This window comes from Amphiura filiformis, chromosome 3 (genome assembly GCF_039555335.1).
Source record: "Amphiura filiformis chromosome 3, Afil_fr2py, whole genome shotgun sequence".
NCBI classification, from domain to species: Eukaryota; Metazoa; Echinodermata; class Ophiuroidea; order Amphilepidida; family Amphiuridae; genus Amphiura; species Amphiura filiformis.
This window is the reverse complement of record NC_092630.1, coordinates 54,596,292-54,620,214: the sequence shown is the minus strand read 5'-3', so window position 1 is coordinate 54,620,214 and position 23,923 is coordinate 54,596,292. Positions and strand designations below refer to the sequence as shown.

Here is a 23,923-nt window from a genome sequence, read left to right as displayed (position 1 = left end):
TCTGTGGGGTGTGTTTGTCTTTGAATTTTAATATTTGTTTGCTCGCGTATATGTTATGGGTGTGTATGTGATGGGTTGGGTGCAGGGTTGGGTACAGGGAATGCGCATAGTGTCTGTCCTTATGTGGGGGTGGGTATGTTTGCGACCTTTCCTTTGCCGGAGGAGTAAACGATGTTATTGCAGGATGTTGGAAATCTACATGATCTTATGCCCATTTGCAATTGATTTACTGTGCCGTTACCCTGATTGTCGCGAACACTCCTCTTCATCTATTGATATTAATATTGTTTTGTTTCTTTGTTGTTGTGTTGTTGTTGACAATTTGCTGTACCTGTGTTATGTATGAGTTTTGTCTGTGGTGTGTGTTTGTCTTTGTCTTTGCATTTGAATACTTGTTTGCTCGCGTGTTTATTGATGTGTGCATGTGATGGGTTGGGTACAGGGAATGCGCATAGTATCTGTCCTTTATGTGTGGATGGGTACGTTTGGGACCTTTCCTTTAACTTGCCGGAACAATATCGTAATATATATGGCGTATCTACTCGGATTGAATAAGCTTTGCAGTATCAAACACTGAGGTGCTAGCATGGCTGACGATTATAATGATTTTGCCAGAATAAAAAAGACAGTTTGAATTATGAAAGGATTTGAGTATTTTTTTTTTTGGGGGGACCTGAGAGCACATCAGATATATCGAATTGTATTCTGAATACGAGGAATGTCCATCCGATATCAAATAATTTAGATTTTTTGAAATTCGCGATATAGCCTAATACAATTTTTATGGCAAATTATTTAACCGGCCTCGGAGTAAACTTAATAAATCCAATGATTTGTACTTAATGTGTATGTAGCAGGAATTAAAAATGTTGACCTTTCATGTTGAAGATATACATTTTTCCCAAAAAGATCTATATTTGTTTGGTGTTTTGGGGAATTTTTTTTATATTCAATAGGAAAGGTCAAAATGTTCATATGATGGACGGCGATTTATCCCTGGTATTTATCCCAGCTACATACACTTTAAGTACACATCATTAGATTGATACAATTTACTTCGAGGACTGTTAAATTTCAAAAATATCAATTTTTAATAATTTGCCATAAAATGCGCATTATATCGCGAATTTAAAACAAAAATCAAAATAGTATTATTTGATATCAGGAGGACATCCCACGTATTCAAAATGCAATTCGATATGTCTGATGTGCTCTCAGGTTCCACAAAAATTACCTAAAAACGTCGCTATCCGGGCCCTTAAGTCTGATAAAAAATGCAATTATTACTTTGATGAATCGGATAAGTTGATGTTGACTATTAATGAATGCGAACTACTTATATTCTCGAATTTACAAGAAGAGCTTATAATGTAGTAAGCAACGACTAGATGTTTACATACCATACAGGGTGTATCTTATAATTGGTACCGGGATATGTGACATTTTCAAAAATATATCAAAAATATAAAATTGCTAATTATTATAGTTTTTGTACTACAAATAGAAAGGGAAATATGTTAACTTATTGATCTAATAATCTGAAGATAATAGGTTGATGCATCTGGGAGCTATTGTCATTTAAGCGAAGATCGACGTAAGCATGGTTTTACTTACACAGCACAAGATGAATAGATTCATTGCTTGAAGTATTTATTGCATACATGCTCTCAATCATTATCTCACTTCAGTCTACATAACATGACATTGCTTTACACGTACTTTTAGAAAGATAGTTCCTGACCTAAAGTCTCTACCTTACGACTATGGCAGTGTGAGGTGAAGCCCAATGATCTTAAATGAACACCTGGGATGGATCCATTCTGTAACTGCCCATATCAAATTTGAAACATTGTAAGTTATATCATGTTTACATGGGATCCTTCTTGCTCTTGGAAACTGTCTTCTAAATCTTCTAGCACTTCTCCATAGCTTCGTGTCAACCAGTAATTCTTCACTTTGAAAGCACGCTGAAGTGGGAAATACTGGAGCCATTCCAATAACTCGTAACAGGTCTAACCTAACAGACACTGTCTACAGTCTATAACCATTCTGCCGCTCCATCTACTTAGTAATCGCAATTTATCTTATACTACAATTTAAATTAGAAAGTGTTAATACAAACAAACGCCTTTCACGGCTTTGACATTACTCTCAACCAATAAATATTGATTAAAAAACATTTATATACCATATGAATGAAGAAATAGGCAAGGAAAAAATAAAACATTTCCAAGATTTTCAACATATCAGTCTAATGCATAAGGTATTTATAGTAAAATAGAGCTTTGAAAATGGTGCGCTACCGATCCAGCGTTACGATGAAAAGTGTAAAAGCACATACTTTCCTTTAGAATCATGTAACTTGTGAACGGGATGAGATATCTTTATGACCTAAAATTCTAAAAATCATTTTGATACATCCTGTATGCGCAAAAACGTCTTGTTTAACTATCAACATGATCAATACGCTCGCGATTTCCACATTATATTTGGCCATTTTTTTCACTGCTGACACCATTCAAGATAAAATTAACGATAGTTTAAAAAGCAAAATACCTTACACGAGATAATTTAACTCTGTGCTGTATACATAAGCATTAACACTAATTTAGTCAAGACAGACATTTACATTTACAAAATATCTCGGGAACATTAGAAGTTTCTTCGTAGTCTTATCCAATAACTGCATGTCAGTAACGTAGTGCAGTGTTTAAAGAGATCTTACGGCTGTTTCAGAAATTCTTCTCTGGAACGTTTATTAACTTAGAAAAGCAGTTATTTTAATATTTCTTGCAAATCTTGCCTGGATAATGTCTGATGAGGTCTAATACTTTTCTTACCTTTCTAATTCTTATCACGAACGTTTAGAGAAGATTAAGAAAGCAATCGTTTAAGATTTCTAGCAAATCTTGTCTGGAGAGGCTTCTGCCTTCGTTTCTAGTCTGCGAAATCTTCTCGGCAACGTATGGAAACTTTAGAAAATTTCCGAATAAAACTTGTCCGTGTTGCAGTTGCATAATATTATCCGATTCTTCTAAAGTTTGATACATTTACATTTGCAACTTTTTAATATTTTCTTGCAATCTCTTCTGAAGCGCTTATCGATAAACCCATATATAAAAGGTTTAACAGCATTATTGATATAAAATAAGTAACTTATTAGTCGAATCAACGCGTAGAGTACAGGATTAGTGTCTTGATAATGATCAAATCGTGGTCGAAAAATTTTCATAACATTTGATGGAAACCACGTTGCAAAAAACACAATAGTTGCCAAGAATAACATCTGTGTAGTTTTTTGCTGTAAAACGCGGGCTCTATATCTTGTTACATCTTGCTGTAACCCTGGTGCTGGAAAATAAGTCGGAGTCATTGCAAGTTGTCTGTCGAAGACACCACTTATCATCGACGAAACATCGGAAGGAAGTTCAGGGCTATAGGCACGTGCATTGTTGTGTGAAAGGATTAGATCAGCTTCATTGGGATTAACAGAGATCGGGACAGAGATTTGGGATCCTGAACATGCTCCAGTTTGCTGGAAACCTATTCGGCTGTCTGGACGATTTGCAGTGCTAATGTTAGGATTTATGTTGAAAACAGCAATGTTTTCAACCTGTCTTCGGCTTTTCAAGTAGAGCCTAACGTAAAGAACAACAACAGTGAAAAAACATACCAGATTTGCCAAAGATACGAAACCAATTCGTGAGAAACTTTGCCAAGATGGAGTCGTTTTTAGACTTCTACATTGTCCGGGTAAAGTTGGTCCATAAAGACGATCTATGCCGTACGAAAAGAATGAAGGAATTATTAATAAAAGTGCCAAAATGTAGGAAACGAATGTTATGATCTTAGAAGTACGCGGTGTGCTGAGTCGTTGGTGGTGACGGGTTACGGCATCATGCCTATTAAATGCAATGGCAGTTATGATGAATAGTGAGTTAAATACGGTCCAGAAAGTACTTCCCAAAGCAAATCGACACAGAAACAGGTTAGTGTATCTATCCATATGTATCCAGTGGTTGATACTTAGAGGTGTAAACAAACAAACAAGAAGATCTGCCACAGCTAACCCAATAATGTAAAAGTCAGTGCTTGTTTTCATCTGTTTCTTTGCATACACTATGATGATTAGCATATTACCGGGTGTGCCGATGATAAATATAAGCGATTGATACGCTATAAGTAAAATTGCGTACAACTCCATTTCCCTTATGTAGTTGTTTTTTGTACATTAGAAGCAGTCGAAATGAACGTTTGAACAGAATTTACAAAACACACGGCTTGAGTTGCACATTACATTAACATATCAACATTTGTAAAAACATGTCGACGTCACATATTCTTGATCAAATTCATCAGGAATGTTTAGTTGTTAATAGTAGAATATTTGTTGTAAGTTCTTAATTTCCACTTACAATGACTTATTTGCCGACGTTGCGATGCAAAAACTCAGTTTGTGCGATCTGTATACGGCTAATGTTGACTGCTGCTTAGCAACTGAGTTGCCACTTGCCAGTTGATTTTCTCTTAGTTATCAGATCGTCAAATATTGTGGCTTCAGAAATGTGACTACTCGGACCGGATTGGAGCATCAAAAAGGTTAAAGATCAGATGGCTAAACCTAAGCCAAAGCGAGAGGAAAAACGAATCGACCAAGTCTAACGAGTCAGTTGTCGTTCCATATGGGGTAGGTGTATCAGAGCGCATTTCTAGGATTTTCAAAACTTATAAAGTCGCCACTGCAGTGAAACCTCATCGCACTCTTCGTAATCTCCTGGCCTAAAGAACAGCGTTAACCTCTTAATTCTACCGACGTCATACTCCATTTCTTGCAAAAACTGTAGTTTCGGGGAGACAAGCATAAAATAGAAGACTAAAAGAACATAAAACTGAGGCTGATATAATCGGCGACATCATCAAAACAAGAGCTACCAAAAAGGCATCACAATCTGTTATCCGTAAGTCCGCTATTACAGACAATGCAGTTGATCATTGTCATTGTCAGTGACAGCGACGGAGGCTAGGATCGTTGGCAAACATGGCAAAGAAAGCAATAGGAATAAAAGATGGATAATAGAAGCTATCACCATAGGTAAGCGGGACAACACCATGAACAGAGATGAGGGGCAATACAACTTAAGTCACGTATTTGACGATCTGATAACTGAAAGAAAATCATCTGGCAACTCGGTTGCTAAAAAGCAGTCAACATCAACTGTACACAGATCGACCGCCGGTCGAGTTTGAATTTCATCCCTTAGATGGAGAAAAGAACAGCTGGCAGCTGGCATTTACCAATAATCTTCACTTGTTTAAAGTTTATTTAATTCTATACATGTTGATTATTAGGATGAAAGAGAATTTTGTTTCTGTATATCAGTAATTTTGTTTATAGTCAATGTGAGAGCTTTGGTTTTATAGCTTTGACTGTACCGAATGAAATTAAGTTTGTTTTCTTCGTCAACTGAATGCTTTCCTGATGAGCAGGGTTTTAGATTAAGTATCAAACTGTTTACATGCACAAAGGTAGTGTCTGGGTATGGTCTAGTCAAGGAAGCTTCTTGACATTTTTAAGTTCATTAAGGGGGTAATACACCCATTGCATTTTTTTGCATTTTGTGACGAAATGAGAAAGAAATTGGACAAAATCTTCTCGTTCTATTGGTGGCATCGGTATCAATGTAGCTTATATCCTTTTAAAGTTAGAAGCCAAAAGGTGGTACATCACTGATGTTTTAAATTTACTTCATTTTGGAAAGCTTACTATTAACGGATTTCGTTAAAATATTTTGGATATGTGTTGCTAAGGCATTAGAGAAATAATGTTGACATGTAAAATGGGAATAAGTGGTTCCTGATTTCTTTTATGACTTCATGAACATGGTGCTCCACACCTATCAAAAATCGAACTGGTTAAATTGCTTCTATTTTCAATGTTGAGCTATATTTTGTATTTTTAATTAGCGACATTATTTCACTGAAACTTAATTAAGCTATAGGCCTAGATAACAGGTTACCACAACCATACTACAGCAATGTTGAAAAAAAAATTGTATCTCTTGTCACCTATACCATGTATACCACCATATTAGGTAGTTTTTTGTAAGCTTCACTTTTGTGATTTTGGTAACTATTTTACCTTTGTTTGTCCAATCCATTTCAACTATAGGCAATCTAAATTGTACTCACCATTTACATCCTAAGGTATGTTAAAAGACAAACTAGACAAAATATCAAAATTGATGCCTCGTTATGATATCACAGACTTTCACATGTATTTCAAAATGGATGCCTAAATTTGACCTGAACCAAGTGACCTATAACCTGACTTATGATGACCTATAGCCTTTTGAAATCTCTTTCCCTAACAACACATGATAGAACCTACATAGTATTAAATTGGATATGCATCCTCTGTGGAAGAGCTTATTTAATTTATTCAGTGTTATTTAGCGTACATGGCTGATGAAAATCATGGTATTACATACCCTTAAACTTATTAATGACCAGAAGTGGAGGGCGTTTGTTGTCACTGGATGCTGAGATAACGTTGATGTGTGTAAATACAGCAGAGTACAAATTAATACGCCATTAAGGTGGTATTTGAGGATTTTGGAAGTGCATTATGCATGTTTTAAACAGATTAATTGAACAGGGCAAAGGACACTGATCAATATGCCTTGTATTTGAAGCTAATCGGAGAAACGGGTTTCATAATATAAACATTTTAAATATCTTTGTACATAATGTACTGTATTGTTTTTATCAATAATAAATTCTTTACAGTTAATTAGCTAATGTGACTTGACAGTGCTCATTAATATGTAATTTTTGAAAATATTTGGCTAAAAATAATGCATAAATGTTCATAACATTTTTACTTAACAGAATATTAGTTTCAAATTTGGTCCAAGAGTTCCAGATGCATAATTAGCTAGCCGCTTTAATTTGCATAATTAGCATTTATTCACATTTGACCAAGTTTGAAGACAAAACTCTGCAAAATAAAAGTACACTTGAATATTTATACATTGATTTTTAGGAAAATATAGGTAAAAGTGATATATTCATGACCTTTCTCCACATATCACACGATTTTGAGGAAGGTCCAAAGAACTATTCATATAGATTTGGTCAATTACAATGCAGGTTTGAAGAATATTGGAACCTGATAAATATGCAAGAACATTGAAATAAAGATGACAATTGACAAGACCCAACAAAAGACTCTCTGTTTGATCACATCACATTGGTTAATGGTGTGATGTCGCCAAAATGCTAATGAAATCACAGTTTTATTTATCTTTTTTTAACAACGTTAACATGGTTATTAGCTGTCAATGTTAATTTTAAAGTCTTATATGGCTTTTACAATTTTGCCCTGAAATTAAGTGCTGAGTTAAACAAATGTTGGAAATGTCACCGTTTCAGTTATGAAAGTAAATAAGGAATTCGAGAGTGGCAGCGGTTTTTCTCTAAGATGAAATTGTACATATTGAATTAAAATGGTGTGATTTAATGAGTGTGCATTTTAATATTTTTATTTTCTTTGCCCTATCTATCGTTTTAACTTCGTGTTCATGAAGAACAAACTAATCGAAACTGAAATGATTTTTTTCCTTCAACTTTTACTGCATATATGGTTATATATATTTAAAAATAGTCGGTGCACATCTTGTAGAGACAATAATGGGTTAATCAATGTGTAAATTCATAACCAAATTAAATATTGACCCGGAGACGCAGAAGTCATCGGGAATGGAGAAGATTTGTGGATAGCTCTTCACTTGCTCTTGAGAGAATTCTAAATTTCAAATGATAACAAACAAATCAATCAGGAGCACTTGTGGTTTTACTTTCACACTTGCAATTCAAATACTGCAGAAATACTAATTATTCTTTTCCGTGTTCGAAGAACGTTATTTGTATACTTTCCTAAATTTATATAAAATAGACAGATCGCAGTAACCGCGCTTCTGCAGAGCAGTATTGTAAAAACAATTATCTCGGGGCCCAGAGACTTAGTAACTCGGGACCCCGAGATTATAGGTTGAAGAAGCGGGGGTGGTATACCCCCCCCCCCCCCAATATTTCTTCTAAAATTCATCTGGTTCATCAAATACCAAAATACACTTTCAATGCAACTTTTATTGATATTGACACCAAAAAACTTTGTGGCATGATCTCAAAGCGGAAATATTTTTATGCTGTGGATATGGGGCATACCAACATAGTATTATATTTTCGTTAAACGGTAGTTTAGAATTGGCAACAGATTTGCTTCATGCAAAATTTGAAAGAGTGGGCACCCTTAATCACTAAAGTGCCAGAAGCTTAAATCTAGATGAGAAGAAATTTTGATTATGAGATAAAAGTCAATTTGTCATAGCTAAACAGTGCGCCCAAACAGTATACCGTAATAATTGAGTATGCATGTAGAAATGCAATGAATAAGCATAAAATGTCCCCTACCAATGGCTAACTATAACCCTTCCCCAGCCCTAACACTACCCATACCTCACATATACCCATTCCTATTCCCCTAATTCTTACCTCACCCCTCCCGACTTGAGGACCCTATACTACATTGTATGTCCCAAGGTTGCTTGCATTTAAATTCTTTACCTAAGAGCATTACTCAAAATTGAATAGGCCAGTTTGTCACTTTTAAAACTGGACCTTCGTCTAATCAAATGCTTGTAACTTTGCTTATTCTTTACTTCTTGAGGTCACATTGGATTCAATTTGGTGTCATAATGTGCAGGATTAGATAGTGCATCTATTAAAATAACAAATTTACCCCAATATTGTTCAGTTTTGATATTGTGATTATTTTTCCAAGTCTAAGGATACTTTATTGGCGCAGTATAGTTGAAATTTGGGCGATAATCAGGCTTTTTTTTATCATTCTTTTGGCAAAAGTGAGAATTTTTTAACCATTATTGGTGGAAATTCAATAAATTATTATTTTTTAATTATTAGTTTGGTGCATTGGGTAAAAAACCCAGTTAGGGGAATTTCCTCCAAAACTGAGCATTTTTGCCCAAACTTGACCTCACAGATTGATTCATCAAGTCTTTGCCATTCTATATATGTAACTTTTATATATCTTAGACTAACAGTTAGCAGTTATGAGGCCCAAAAGTTTTCATAATTCAGGGTAAAGACCAACATTAACAATAATCATTACGTTTTAAAGTATACTACTTGTTTAACGGCAATCAGTAAAGCTGCACTCAAGAACATATATATGCCAAAGTCCCGGCCAAAGTTTATGTTTGCACGTTGATAACTTTTATTTACCAATTGCATCGTTATTCCCTTCGATATGTTGAAGGGAGATCCCCAGATGAATCTTCTTACTAAAGATAAACCATCGTCACGATCGAGAGGCGCAGCTCAAAAATCATTATTAGATGCGTTTTATTGAACACTAGCTGGAGCTAGTTATTGTCTTTTACAGTGGGTTAATTCATCGATGAATAACATTAATGCTGTTATTAATTTTTTTAAAGGTAAATATGTTACTTTCGGAGATGATGATTATTTTGTTACTTACTATAATTGTTGTGTAGTCTAAAGTACTGGTTACTTCCGTGTATAGTGGTTCGTTCGTTCGCAAGGAAACTCAAATGTTTGCCTACTTCCTCTGTTCGATTCATATGTCACTAGGTAATCCAAAAATAGGTCATATAACAGGATACTTAAAATGGCTCTATACTGCTTATAATTCATTCACGTTAACGATTCTCTGATTGTCTTATTATTTAGGAATATGTTTTCCATGGTAAAAGTGATTGTTGCTTCGTACGTATTTACAATACTGCTCTGCAGAAGCGCGGTTACTGCAAATACCAGAGAGAACGATGAAGATGCGTGTAGAGTTTGCAAGTGCAAATCTAAAGGACACGATTTCACAGTGGATTGTTCTTCCAAAGGGTTAACTACCCTACCGTTGAAAATACCGACGAATACAACGGAGTTGTGAGTATAAAGTTTTTCAACAGATCATTAAATTCAACAGATATTAAATTCAACCATAATAAATTTACATGTTATAAAATAGTTTATATTGTTTTAAAGTATGGTATGATCACAATAAAAAAACGCTTAATACGCTAAAAAAACTTATTTAAAAGTTTATTGCTGACTGCATATGCTATAGATGATGCCCCTTTTCGATCTTTAATATTTGGAAATGTTACCGCGGTTGTAAACGATTTTTTTTTTTTTAATTGGTATCATGAACAAACTCAAATATAATATTATTTTGCCTTACATAAATTATGGAATACTTTCAAATCCTACTTGAATAAACTGGACAATAAGAACAACGATTTCCTTGATAAATATACTTTTGTATTATATATTTTGTATATATCTATTTAGACGATTATTATATTGGGGTAATTGGAGTTTTGGGTGCTGTATTAACAACCCCAATAGGCTTCTATAACCATGATAACTACATTCATTTTAATAAGTTGCTTTCAATTCACCGTAAATCATTTTAGAGTCTAATATTTGTCTATAGATTTCGTGCGGGGACATTTCGTTCCCCATTTAGTATTATCACCAGAAATATAATAATAGTGATCTAAACAGACCAAGGATCCCACAAAAGTTAACTTACATTCATAACGATGGCAAATTTCTCACAGTAAGCTTCAATGCATTAAGCTAAAGATTTAATATAAACATAAAATGAAAAGACTCTTAGGTAAGTTATAAAACAATCACCATTTTTCTACTTGTTTCTTGAAGAATACTCGACTCAAACCCCATTGCGACTATTGAATATGCTGCACTCGAATCACTAAAGAATGTTAGAAGCATGTAAGTAATGGCGTAGAGCTGCAATGTACATCATGGGATGGGCACACGTACACACGTATGGATGTATTTATGTAGGGTTGGGCGGGTGGGTTGTGTTTGTGGGTTGTGGGTGGTGGTGGATACGGGTGGGTGACGGGTTGTGTTTGTGGGTTGTGGGTGGGGGTGGGTGACGGGTGTATTAAGATACGGGTGTGACTTGATAAAGAGCACCTTTGTGAGGGTATTTCTGATGATTTTGTTTACGTATACGTGAGTGTCGGTGGGGTGTGTGGGGATGGAGTTTACGTACGACTGTGCGAAGGGGTATACGTATGTTTACGGCAAGTTTACGTGTGTACGTCATCAAGTACCCTTTATCATCGTTTACGTTCATACGAGCATTATTATTGATGTAACTTCTCTGTATCAGAATTTCATGTACGTATGTCTTTAAAGAAATTCAAACATCTTTAAAACTATCATCTCTCCTTAAAAACAGGACATTCAAACACACGTTTGTTAGTACGATCTGGCCACATATGTTTGGAATGAATACAAACCTCACATACCTGTAAGTATCATCTACTTTCTTATGCTTTACTTTGAGTCGCATTCATTATATAATTCCTGTTTAAGACATTAAAGCATAATCACTGTATTTATTTTTTATTAACCCTAACACTGACCCAGGTTTTTTGCTATCGGAAGTCACAGAAGATCCGAAAAAGTCAAGAAGAAGAAGAAGAATTTTTGACTTGGCACCCCCGGGATTCAAACCTTTGACCTCCGCATGCCATCCGCACGATCGCGGACCGGGAGCTACACGGGTAATTGCTGTCCAGCCAGCAATTCCGTCGGCATTTGACACTTAGGGTGATTGCGTCATCGCAGACCCTGGGATGCATGCATGCGCAGAATTTTTCATCGTGGTATTCTGTGGTATTTTTGGGTGTAAGGGTTAATCTCTCTCTGTGTCACTCGACGCTGTATAGCGCAAGAGTACGCCATCTCACTCGATCTGATGCCAAGTGCGTTGCACCTTGCATTCCTTGGTTAGAAACCAGCTTCACGTCATTAGTCCAAGATGTTGGTGGACGTCCTCTTCCTCGTCGGCCTTCCTTAGCCCCTTGCAAAATTTGTTTTTCAACACATCCATGTTTCCTGACAATATGGCCAAAGTACTTCAGCTTTCTCTCCATTATGTCGTTTCTGATGGTTAGACTTGTACCAATCTTGTCGAGGATCCAGTAATTTGTTTTCCTGTCTTTATTAATTAATAAGTAAGAATTATTCTATTCTACAGGAGCTTTTACAATTCAAGTGTCACTTTTCTACCAAAAGATGCTTTTGTTAACAGAAGAACCAGAGACAACAATATTGACAAACTCCACACAGTGTAAGTAAAAAGGAGAAAAGGGTACACGGGATAATAGGCCATATGTACATAATATACATATATATGGGGCATAGGAACCGATAAAGGTCACCACCTTTTGACTTAGGCAATAATTTGTATGCTGATACAAAAAATAGGAAAACTAATCCTTATCAGCATGCGCAATTTGTCGACTGTTTGTTTAAAGTAGTTCCTTATCATGTGACTCATTATTGAAACCAATCAGAAGACAACATTTATATGAGATATTAATATAATATTCCTTTTTAGGGACTTTTCCTTGTGTCCGGTAAGGGAAATTGATGAGGGATTCTTTGCGGGCATCAAAAACATTACGTTAGTGTAAGTATATTCGATTCTCTAAATGAAACGAAAACCACTGAAACAAGACTTCAGCTCACAGATATGCGTTCCGATCCAGTCCACTCAGGCTAAAGTCATATTCTTTTCAGGCTTAAGTCATTTTTTAAAAATTGAGTTATTATCAGGTTTATGAAGTTTTGATACAAAAATTCAAATAAAGATATGATTGCACAATTTTAGTTACCTACGTAATGCTTCAAAATAGGTCAAGGTCAATAGGCCTAAATGGTACTTGACCTATTGTGTTGTGTTACCTATGTAACGTACTAGAATGTACTGAGTAGCGTAGATTCATAAGGGAACATTGCAAAATTGCCGAAAAACGGCTTGTGTCCCCTTAATCAGATCAGGTGCTTCCCAATCATGGTGGGTGCCCCCACCCTTCCCCCACCCCATATGAAGACTCACGCTACGCCACTTGTTGGGAGTTGACCATAACACATCATAATTAAAGTAAACTTAGTATACAATATCTTTATATCTTAACATGTATTATGCTGCAATAAAATGACAAATAATAACGACAAAAGCTTTTTTGATCTATAGACAACTTTCGTCAATGGAACTCGAGTATATACCGCCTTTGCTATTTGCTAATCTATCCATCGAGACATCATTGTGAGTATACATAAGATAGCTATAACTGTAATAACAATAATCATTATCTAAATTAATACCACATTTTGTTCGTCAAAATGATGAACAACAATTAATGGAGTAGTTCAAAAATGGAAAAAATGCCAATTTAACAGGCGTTCGCATTAGCGAAGTAAAAGCAAGCAACTATTCTATTTCTGCATTCGAATATAATATTTGGATCCATCATACTAAAAATTCCCTCATATAGGATCATACAGGCAGACAACATTTTACTCACAAATCTTGAATATTTAAAAATAGAAATATTAAGGAACATTGCTCCGCCAAATTTGAGGCACTAGTGACTTATAACTTTGAATAAGTCACCCGTTACACGTTGCCTTTTTATTTCCTCAATACGTTTCATACTTTATTTCACGTACGAAGATACCTGTCAGAAAACCGCTTGAGGAGTTTGCCTGATAATTTTCTGTCGTCCTCAAGTATGCTGGGATACCTTTACCTCGATCAAAATCAAATCACTGACATCTCATCAAAAACATTTGCCGGACTTAACAACCTGAAGACACTGTGAGTTATATTTAGTGTTTCCGTTTCACTCATTATTGTAAAGCTTGATTAAAGCAACATTACTGTTAAACTGGAAACAAAATTATACATTAAAAAAATTGGTGTAATATGTAAGGGTCCTTACCACATATACTATTTGAAATGAAAATTTCAAAAGAAACCGTAAAACACTATAACTGCCAATATTCATCTCTTATTTAAGAAACAACAACAGGCTGAACAGCAACAATAAAACCAATAACAGGTTAAACGTAGTCTTGTGTATTTAGTTATCTTTTCAGGAATAATATCACAAACATCGCTGAAAATGCGTTTTACAATACCACCTTGTTGGCACTGTAAGTATATCTGTAAATGCGATAAATAAAAAAAAAACGTCATTTATTATCATTTCAGGACAATAATAATAATAATAATAATAATAATAATAATAATAATAATAATAATAATAATAATAATAATAATAATAAATAATAATAATGATAAATATTTTTACAATTTCATATTTTTACATTTTTACAGGTTTTTGTTCGATAATCGATTGACAACGCTGAAGACTACATCATTTAGCACTCGCAACAGAACACTAGAATTGATGTAATAGTAGTTTATTTGTTTGTTTACATTTTGCTTTTACATTTATCAAGAAATAATCATTAATATTTGAAATCTGTTGCTTACGAAAGCACAACAAGATCTATATAAAAACAATTAGCTTAAGGGTGGGGGGTACGAACCTTTGGATAGTATTTATTGGGGGACATTAGAGCACATCAGACATATCGAATTGCATTCTGAATACGATTTTTTGAAATTCGCAATGTAATACACATTTTATGACAAATGATTAAAAATTTATATTTTTGAAATTTAACAGTTACTGTACTCGAAGTAAATTTTATAAATCTGATGATTTATACGTATTGAAGATATGGATTTTTTTGGGAAAAAAAATCCATATCTTCAATATGAAAGGTAAAAATGTTCAATTGATCGTCGGCTTTTCCTCCCAGCTACATACACTTTAAGAATATATCATTAGATTTATAAAATTTACTTCGAGGACTGTTATATACCAAAAATGTGAAAAATATCAAATTTTAATAATTTGTCATAAAATTTGTATTATGTCGTGAATTTCAAAAAATGAAAATTATTTGATATCAGAAAGACATTCTTCGTATTCAGAATGCAATTCGATAATGTCTGATGTGCTCTCATGTCCCACAAAAAATACTGTCGAAACGCTCAAAACGCTCATTCCAGATCCCTTAAGCAATAAAATTTGTTTTTCTTCGGCATTATTGTCACATAAACGTCGGTTTGCTTTTGGCGTACGTTCCAGAATGACCAATACCGTTTTATCTTTTGTTGATGTTTTTATCTCTATTGTTTATACAGACATCTATTTCATAATGATATCGTCAATATTTCGGAGGAAAGTTTCAATGGAATGGCTCCTAATGCTACTGTGTGAGTGCTAGAATTTTATCATGTTCAATGGAAGGATTTTAAATATGAAGTCGAAACTTTGAATACATTTTTAATAGAGATTGTGCATATGACGATGACGTATCATACCGTAAATATGGCGGACTACTCAAGACTACTCAACAAAAGCATGATTGTAATCTACCGCGACAGTTAGTCCCACACACAAAATAACTACGATCAAATAGGTTGATGACAACATTTGATTGAATGGACTGCACTGCGCCATGATTACGGTGAAGGACATCAGTTTGAAGCCAATCAATAATTTCACGCACAACGTATAACATTTTATTATGCTTCTAGTGTCAAAGTTGTCCAAGTCCCTGCTTAGTATTCAGTGGCCTTCGATAATACATCACTCTATCGATTTGTTATCTTTCAGGTATATGGGAAGTCACTCTTTGATGAGAGCGCCACAAATACAGGCTCGAGATGTCAATATGTAAGTTTTTTTTATTGTTTGCTAATGAGGTATGGAGACGGTTTGGGAGGTATCGGCCATAAAAACATAAGCGCCCAAAAACAATACAAAGCGACCCGCATGGTTACAAAGTAACAATATTGCTCCACAATAGCGATCGAGCTTAAGGGACATTAAGGAATAAAATTAAAAGAAAATCGATAACTTAAGGTTACGCCTTGCTTTCTTGCCTTACGGGGCCATTATATATTGGAACGCCTATAGTTCTAAGTCATCACTAATGGCGCTTCCGGTCCCAGCACTGCCGGGCTTGCGGGCTTTTATGTTTTTGTTGATATTGACCCAGCCCGTTAGGGCTCAAAATGCGTAACCTTAAATGCGTAATCTTAACCGTAATCTTGACTATTCATAGACATGTGTAATTTAAAAAATGCGTAACCTTAACTATCACTCATGTCTTTTTTGTTTTAAGATTTAAGTAACCTTGCGTAACCTTATCGACAACCGTACATACCAAATTACATATTTTTATATTCTATGGTGTTAAATATAGTACCAAAACGTTTTATATACGGCATGAACAGCAGATGCCGCACTGTACTAAAATGATTGTTATGATCATTTTAAGACCATTGTAGAATGATTCATGTTAACATAATTGTGACTAGGTTATAACACAACCATATATGACCTAAGATGTAACTCTTCTATCTCTCTTTTGTAGACTCTTCGTCGATGACTCATTTAACGCTACATTTCACGTAATGTCAGGTTATAGTGCAAATATGCTAAAATTATCTGGATGTGACTGTCATAAATATAAGCACGTTGATTTCAATTGCTGGCTTTGTCCGCAAGGAACTTATGGTGATGGGATACAAGACGGATGTACGAACTGTCCTGCAGGTAGATACACCCCAAAACCCAACACACCATATGATGTCAAAATAATACATAAGATCCGAAAGTAATTGAAAGGTATTTTTAGGAACGATCTTTAAAAAATTCTTAAAAAAACGGGTAAAACAACAGAATAGAGAGCTTACGATTTCCAAATGTATTTATCCAACGCCCGTGCAAGCTCTCTAATAATTGTCATAGACAGCACCTCTTTCGTAAGGAAAGAATTGGAATATCATGTCAAATGGAGAAAATTGAAGAAAATGGAGAATGGAATGCACATCTCTCTTTCGTTAGCGATTATGCCAGACTCCGCCGTGACATGTTGATCCTCCACAGCGAGTCTGTTACATTTACACATCTGGGTGGAGTGGAGTCATCGAGATAAAATATGCCTTTAGTTACTCAAGGGCACAACACGATGTCGTTGCCGTGACCCGCACCCGCAACCTATCGATCATAATTCGGAGCCATGAAAAGGGTCCGTGTGTACGATTGTACAATAGACTGACACTCGAAATATGATTATGTTAATTATCATTAAGAAAGTTCACGAGGCTATTGTAAATTAATCTTAACATTGCATTCTACATTGCGTTCTTTTATTTTTATTGCAGGTGGATTTTACCAAAATGAAACAGGTCAACTTCAATGCAAACGATGCAATAATGGCACATATGTTCCTGTTTGGAATAGCCCCGGTAAATCACCATTGGATTGCAAAGTTTGCCCAATTGGTACAGACAAGGACTCCTTTGCTTATTACCGTGCATGTCGATGCCTTGCAAATTACACTAGACGAAGCCGATTTGGACATTGTGACCCTTGTCCGAACATTGGCATTAATTGTAGCGAAGAATTTCAGCAAGTTAAGGAAGGGTATTTCTGGACGTGGCAATGGCCGAATGCTACAGACTGGGAACAAAACTTGAAGGAATATGATAAATTCGCCACAAATATACTAATATACAATTCATCTTATACTAAGTTTACTTTTCATGGATCGTTGCCGAAAGCTTACCCGTGTCCTCAGGGTAAACGATCTTGCAGTGAAGCGGGAATTGCGCCATCTTGCGCGATAGGCTACACAGGATGGCTTTGCACAGAATGTAAAAATGCAAGCTCTTGGAACGCAACATATTTTTCTGGTTTTCAGAGATGTATTCCATGTCCGCAACCATGGAAGGCAGCAATGTCGTATATCTGTCTCTTGCTGCTTTTGATTCTTCTGTTAACTATCATCTGGAAAACTACACAGACATCCGACGCCAAACGGTCAATATTGGACAGTTTATTGGCGCAGTTCAAGATTGTTTTAGCTTTCTACCAAGTGTCAGGTGCAATGTTTTCGGCATTGGATAGTGTGCCGTGGCCGGATGAATTAACCAATATTGGATCTGTCATACAATTCCTCCAACTAAATCTTTTGAAAGCATTTGTCAAACCAAGCTGTTATTTTCATTCTCTCAAATTTAATGCTCACAATGAGTTTGTTATTGCATTCTCGTTCATTTCCATAATATTCCTAATTGCATTTTTGTGGTACCTACTTAAAATTGTGCACATTAGGATTAAGTATGGTATGTGGCTTTTTACCAGCACATATGCAAAAGACGCAAGAATGAAATGCTATCTTTTCACCATAGTCATTTTATTCATAACTTTTCCAAGCGTATGCAGTGTGACTCTGGTTCTTCTTCCTTCTGGGTGTGATAGCTATTATCTCGATGAAAACAATACATATCTAGTGCAGAAACTACGGGCCGATTATTCCATCGATTGCAATACAGACTTACACAAGAGGTATACATTAGCGGCTTATGTAGCTTTGGTTTATGTTATTGGGTTTCCACTAATTCTTATGTCACTCCTGTGGAAGCATCGCAAAGATATTATTGAGATGAAGAAAATCAAAGGTTCTTATGGGTTTGCCGACAAATACGTGCAAACAAGTACAAATATGAAATGTCAACCAAATAACATACAACAGGATCGCTTGAGTATCAACTCGGAGGAAAATAACAATGAGCACGACAATCTTGGAGAGGAATATGACATTTATCCGACTTCAAATATTCACCAAAAAGACGGATATCCTGTATGGCTTTTGTTTTTATGCGAAAACTATAAAGCGGAATTTTGGTACTGGGAAATTGTGGAACTTACTCGAAAATTGTTACAAATTTCTCTTCTGACCATGTTTGGGTCTAACGACTCTTGGTATCTGGCGATAACAGTGGCTGTGTCTATGGTGTATTTAACAAGTTACTCTTACTGCAGACCCATATCTGATGGATTTGAACACGCGTTACAAATGACGTCGTTGGCATCTATCTTCTTGAATCTCCTGATAGCTACGTCATTGATAATGGCACAGAATAACAGCATGGAAGATGCGTCACAAAGTACAGTGGTAGCAGTGTCACTGGTGATTCTAAACGTGGGAGTTCTTTTAGCAGTAGCAGGTAAGGATTGAATATTAATCAGGGTAATTAATGTCATTTCGTTCTCGTTTCAATAATATTTGTGAGCATTCATATTTATCATGGATGATGTATCTTATCATTTGTAATCTGATTTTGAAAAATTAAGATGAAAATGCCATTTGTGTTAACAAATCTATTTCGTAATCAATTGATTTTTTTTGTATTTTAAAGTTAATGTTGTACTTCTTATCATCAAAACCTTGGGACAAAAAGAAGTTGGGGATAGAGTAGCTAGCTCATGGAAAGTATGTATTGGATGTATGGCTGTTCTACCAACGGTGGCACCACTTGCTTCAAACGCTGTTCACCGACAACAAGCTGCAAGGACAACTGAATTTGAATCACTTGTTGAAGATAGATTGCTAGGCGACTAAGATCCGATCAGAAACCTGTACAACATAAAGTTTATTATTTTAATCTACGTATCCGATAGCATCACATTCTTAAGACGAAGCAAAAACATGGGATGTTTAATACCTGATGTTAGTAGTGGCGTAGCCATGTATTTAGAACCCGGATTTAGAACAGGGTGCTAAACGTGTGTGTGAATGTACCGTTAAATACCGGGTGTCCCAAAAAAAAGGTTACATGTAGATTTTTGAAAATAAGTTAATGTTAACAAATATAAATATCCTTTTCATGACATAATCTATGTACCCTCTACTAGTTACCCTGTGAATGTCAAGTTCACAACCTACGTACTTGGTCCGCATTCCACGCATTCCTGAGCAAGCTATTTACGTGACATAATGCTACACGAGGTTCCACAGTCACAGCCACCGTGCATTTAGCGGGGCACTTGAGTAGGCCCAGCCATATCATGGTAGATGCAGTATTTTTATTCTGATAAACAAAGAATAAAACTTGTTCAGTTTTATTTCAAGAGTTCAGTCAGAAATGTAAAAAACAAACAGCAGCGATTTCAAGTCAACAAAATTCAAACAAGGTCTAAATGCAAAAGATTGTTATTCGTTTCACTATGTTGATGACAGGAGATCGGCGTGCAGAACTGCTTTCACCAAAAACGTGTTCTTCTCTAATGACCATCTTCCTTTATTTGTTACCACCAAGAGACGTGACAAGAAGTTCTAAAACTTATTTATTTTCAGTGTACAATATTTAATGTTTACATATTTTTCAATATTTTTTGCAATAAGTTTAACAATGAAAAATAAGAGAAACATAAAAAGTAATAAAGAAAAAAATCTGAAAACAAAGGTGTGCGTGCATGTGTTCACTTTCGTTGTGCGATATTTTGATGGTTAGGGACTCTTGACACCCTAGACTATGCCATAGTCGAATTTTATTAAAAATATGTTATTATTAGTCATGATGAACCCATTTCGTTGAACTCAAAATTATACCGATGTTTATTAAAATTAAAGTATTCAATAGTAAAATGGTCATAAAGAGTTAAAAATATCAGACGATTAGTGACAATGAAAGTAATTGAATGCAACATTATCTTGCATAATTATAACGGCTCACTTTAATACTGAACAATTCTGATTTTGGAATCTACCAGTTTATTGATAGCGAACCCCGAAATTTCGACTATGAACTTTGAATTGTAAACAGAACTTTACCCCCTGGACTTTGCTCTCTAAAAACACACTGTCAAGCATACTTGTTTATCAGTCCATTAACCACAAGTACGCGCTAGATGTTTGATGAGAGATTAACTTTCGCGTCTACACAAAAGCGCCGCAAATACCACAGACAGTTGTTTACGGTGTAGTTAATGGTAATGGCGCGGGCCCAGACGATTTAAACCATAGCGAGGTATGGGCGACCAATCACAAGGCAGATCCATTTAAAGATGCATTACATCATGCCCAATTTTAGTTAGGCCAGAAATTGGCCTAACTCTCCATAGAGTCCCGTGTTAAAAATCTTAACCGCAAGGCAATGTCAGTAGTCCACTTGGGAAGCTAACAAACAGAGGGAGTAGGGTGACTGATCAGATGTGAAAATCTATCAATTGTGCACACATTAATTAAATCAGAGTTTTAAGCTTAAATACAATATCCAGAGTATGCACAATGGGCAAGTGGACTACGGGGTAGTCTATTGACACCCCTGTCATCTTGTGCTCATAAGTTAAGTTGCTTTTAAGATACGGAATTGAAACTTAGCGCACTGTTAAAATAAGGATCAATAAATAATATCTGAAAAAATGACATTGTTTTGTTGTACCATCACAAAATGCGGTCCATTTTCTACATGTAACCTTTTTATGGGACACCTTGTACATGGTTTCATCGACGAGTGTTGTTGTTAAGCATGTCACGGGTTAGTGAACCCCTCCCATTTCAGTACTCAGTAGCTTCACGATATATTGACTACTGGCCTAGTGCCTACACTTTCATTATACTTTACTTCGACAAAAGCCGGTAAAAAATTGCATTATGAATGTTTAAATTGGAGCTAGTTGGCCACCAAACAGACGAAAAGGAAGGAGTACGTCGCAGATGTTGGCCAATTTGGTTAATATGGACTATTTATACACACGACTCGGTTACCGAATACCCGTGATGTACCGAAGGACCATGATGACAAGGGGCTACAGACTTCCCCCACTGGCTACGCCACTGTACTTTAGTATACTATAGTTATTTTTAGCTTAGTTTTTATTTCATAGAGAATATGGGAAGATAATTATTCTTGCTATTTTATTCAAAACATTGTTTTTTTGTACAAAAGGTCATGCTTGTTATTTTATTAGATGTTTATTTATTATTACATGTCATGTTACATACGATACGACAAACCTCTTGTGTAAGGGTTTTGATATTAGAGCATAGCACTTTGGAATAAAACAACTAAGCTATTTGATGACTGTCAAATCCAAAACGCAAAAATCAAAATTTCAATCGCATGGAATACAAATCACAAAATACAAACAAGTGATGGTAGTGTGGCTTGCATTTGAAAGCACTAAATTGATAATTTTACATTAGCATCAAAGTCCGAACTTGAAGGGACATGCAGGTTTTTTTTATCTTTTCGTGTTAATAACAAAAGGGGGTTAACTGAATAAATAGTGGTCTGTTACAAAATAGTTATCGATAAAACACAAACCTAATGTATTACTATTGCGCCTTTTTGAGTTATAGCCTCAGAGAGGTAAATGAACATATCTACTACACTACTATTCTAACCTCTAAACACCGACATTTGGATGGGTTGTCGATGTCTATGCAGACTAGAGTACTGTTTTAACCCTCATCCTATGAGGGGGAGGCATTTGGCATTAAATTTTTTTTTTTTAAACGTGTGTGTTTAGGCCCCAACGGCTTAAGCTAATCGTAGATCCATCCTTTGCGCTCATTTTATAGTGATACAATTTTTACCACAGCAGTTTGCTGGATTAGGGCCGACTATCAAGAATGACCATAGAGGGGATGGTGATGCCCACCATATGTTCACACAGTAAAATCCGTGATTTTTATTTACCTCTTTTGATTGCTAGTTAGGTCAAAATAAACATTTCCTTTCATATCTAAGAGACAAATCGCATGTTCATATCATTATATTAGCCGAAAAGATACTTTTGAATACATATTTTGGTATCACTGGATGGAGGAGTCCAATAGCGGTACATTGGTATCAAATTTAATACTATAACGTTTATAATAGAAAACAGAAAGTAAACCGTGATAGAGGCTTACAAGTTACAACTCCTCTTCGTAGCGCGTGTTACAAAGCATGACTCAGTTCAGGATGAGGGTAAATCAATTATCTCAAAAACATTATTATGTCAGTTACGTCCTTTTGTCATGGTGGGGGTAGTACAGTAATGTATAGTAGACACATTCCTTGTTGTTCGTATTCATTTAGTTTAACGTGTTGCTCGTAAAATTGTTTACACACATTTATGTGATGTGTGAATTGCTGAATGTTTTGATTTGTCAGTTTTGTGACTATTACGATGAAAGTAACCTGACATCTATCACGGCTTTGTAGATTTCATTTAATAACAGTTTATTGTTTGTTTAAAGTCCATATTTCCATTCTTGCCAAAGTGTTCCTTTACTATAGATACGGTGTTTCAAATGTATCGAGTCATACTGTGGTAGATTGGGGAAGAGACGCAATCCAGTGAGCATTTCAACATCTTGTATTGTGGCAATGTTTCTTTCCATATACACGCTAGGATGCTGGAAATAAGAGAACATAAAAGAATAAAGAAGCTCTTCAGCCATGCCAGCTATGGTTACACAATGGGGCAACACATTTGTAAACATCATCGAAAATATACCAGTTTTGCCAGTTACCAAACAAACTATCCAATTTTATTTAAGAACAATGTATGTAAAAAATTCGCAATGATTATGGGTTATGGTTGCATCGACTTTCCACACATACGTCCGTCTGTAATAGTAGTTGGCAATGATATTGGAACCAAGTAATGATGTAATAAAAAATGGAGCGGATGGAATAGAAATTTTACTAAATGGTAGTAAACAAGGTGTCAAATCTCGGATATAATGACAGGTATTGCAAAACGTCATGACTACTTCAGGACGAAACGTGTATGAATTATAGTCATAGATTATAAAAACGAACGATCTATGATATCTATACTAATAAAATAATAAGCGGTCTCTATCTGTCTGTGTATCTATCTATCTGTCTGTCCGGCTATGCGTTTCGCCGCACTTCGACGCATCGTGCTGAAATTTTGGATATAGGTAGGTATTGGGAATAGCATGTTGGCCATGTGGTTTTGAGGGTCATCGGAGGTCAAGGTCAAAGGTCAAGATTTCAAACTTTGTCCAATGGGGCCCAAATTTGGTGGGTGGAATCCTTGATAGGAGGGGAATATAATGCGCGAAATAAAATCAAGGTCAACCGAGGTCAAAGGTCATTACGGAG

At 35.6% G+C, this 23,923-nt stretch overlaps 4 protein-coding genes across 4 annotated transcripts in view; 2 read left to right on the top strand and 2 right to left on the bottom strand.

Annotated features, from left to right (window-relative positions):
- Positions 1 to 3,034: 3,034 nt before the first annotated feature.
- LOC140147338 (neuromedin-U receptor 2-like) lies at positions 3,035 to 4,204 on the bottom strand. Its single transcript, XM_072169115.1, has one exon. It carries the CDS (start codon positions 4,202 to 4,204, stop codon positions 3,035 to 3,037), a length of 1,170 nt encoding a protein of 389 aa, XP_072025216.1.
- Positions 4,205 to 10,765: 6,561 nt separating this feature from the next.
- Positions 10,766 to 13,202, top strand: LOC140147716 (uncharacterized). Its single transcript, XM_072169478.1, has 5 exons — positions 10,766 to 10,836; positions 11,315 to 11,386; positions 12,119 to 12,211; positions 12,482 to 12,553; positions 13,121 to 13,202. Coding segments are annotated over exons 1-5 (315 nt in total). The 5' UTR covers positions 10,766 to 10,834; the 3' UTR covers positions 13,197 to 13,202.
- A 295-nt stretch (positions 13,203 to 13,497) lies between these two features.
- On the top strand, positions 13,498 to 21,958 carry LOC140148754 (uncharacterized). The gene is made up of 8 exons (XM_072170802.1): positions 13,498 to 13,744; positions 14,014 to 14,082; positions 14,267 to 14,341; positions 15,146 to 15,217; positions 15,621 to 15,680; positions 16,384 to 16,565; positions 17,177 to 19,024; positions 19,217 to 21,958. Exons 1-8 carry the CDS (start codon positions 13,659 to 13,661, stop codon positions 19,417 to 19,419), a joined length of 2,595 nt encoding a protein of 864 aa, XP_072026903.1. The 5' UTR covers positions 13,498 to 13,658; the 3' UTR covers positions 19,420 to 21,958.
- Positions 21,959 to 22,113: 155 nt separating this feature from the next.
- Positions 22,114 to 23,923, bottom strand: part of LOC140148755 (venom phosphodiesterase 2-like) — a 29,091-nt gene continuing 27,281 nt past the window's right edge. The window contains exon 25 of the mRNA XM_072170803.1: positions 22,114 to 23,205. Coding sequence (XP_072026904.1) covers positions 23,041 to 23,205 — 165 coding nt within the window. The 3' untranslated portion in view covers positions 22,114 to 23,040. The remainder of the gene's footprint in view (positions 23,206 to 23,923) is intronic.

Coding starts and splice junctions, on each gene's coding strand:
- LOC140147338 (XM_072169115.1), bottom strand. CDS start 4,204: ATGGAGTTGTACGCAATTTTACTTATAGCGTATCAATCGCTTATATTT.
- LOC140147716 (XM_072169478.1), top strand. Junction 11,387..12,118: donor AATACAAACCTCACATACCT/GTAAGTATCATC, acceptor TCTATTCTACAG/GAGCTTTTACAATTCAAGTG. Junction 12,554..13,120: donor ATCAAAAACATTACGTTAGT/GTAAGTATATTC, acceptor TTTGATCTATAG/ACAACTTTCGTCAATGGAAC.
- LOC140148754 (XM_072170802.1), top strand. CDS start 13,659: ATGCTGGGATACCTTTACCTCGATCAAAATCAAATCACTGACATCTCA. Junction 14,083..14,266: donor AATACCACCTTGTTGGCACT/GTAAGTATATCT, acceptor ACATTTTTACAG/GTTTTTGTTCGATAATCGAT. Junction 15,218..15,620: donor ATGGCTCCTAATGCTACTGT/GTGAGTGCTAGA, acceptor GTTATCTTTCAG/GTATATGGGAAGTCACTCTT.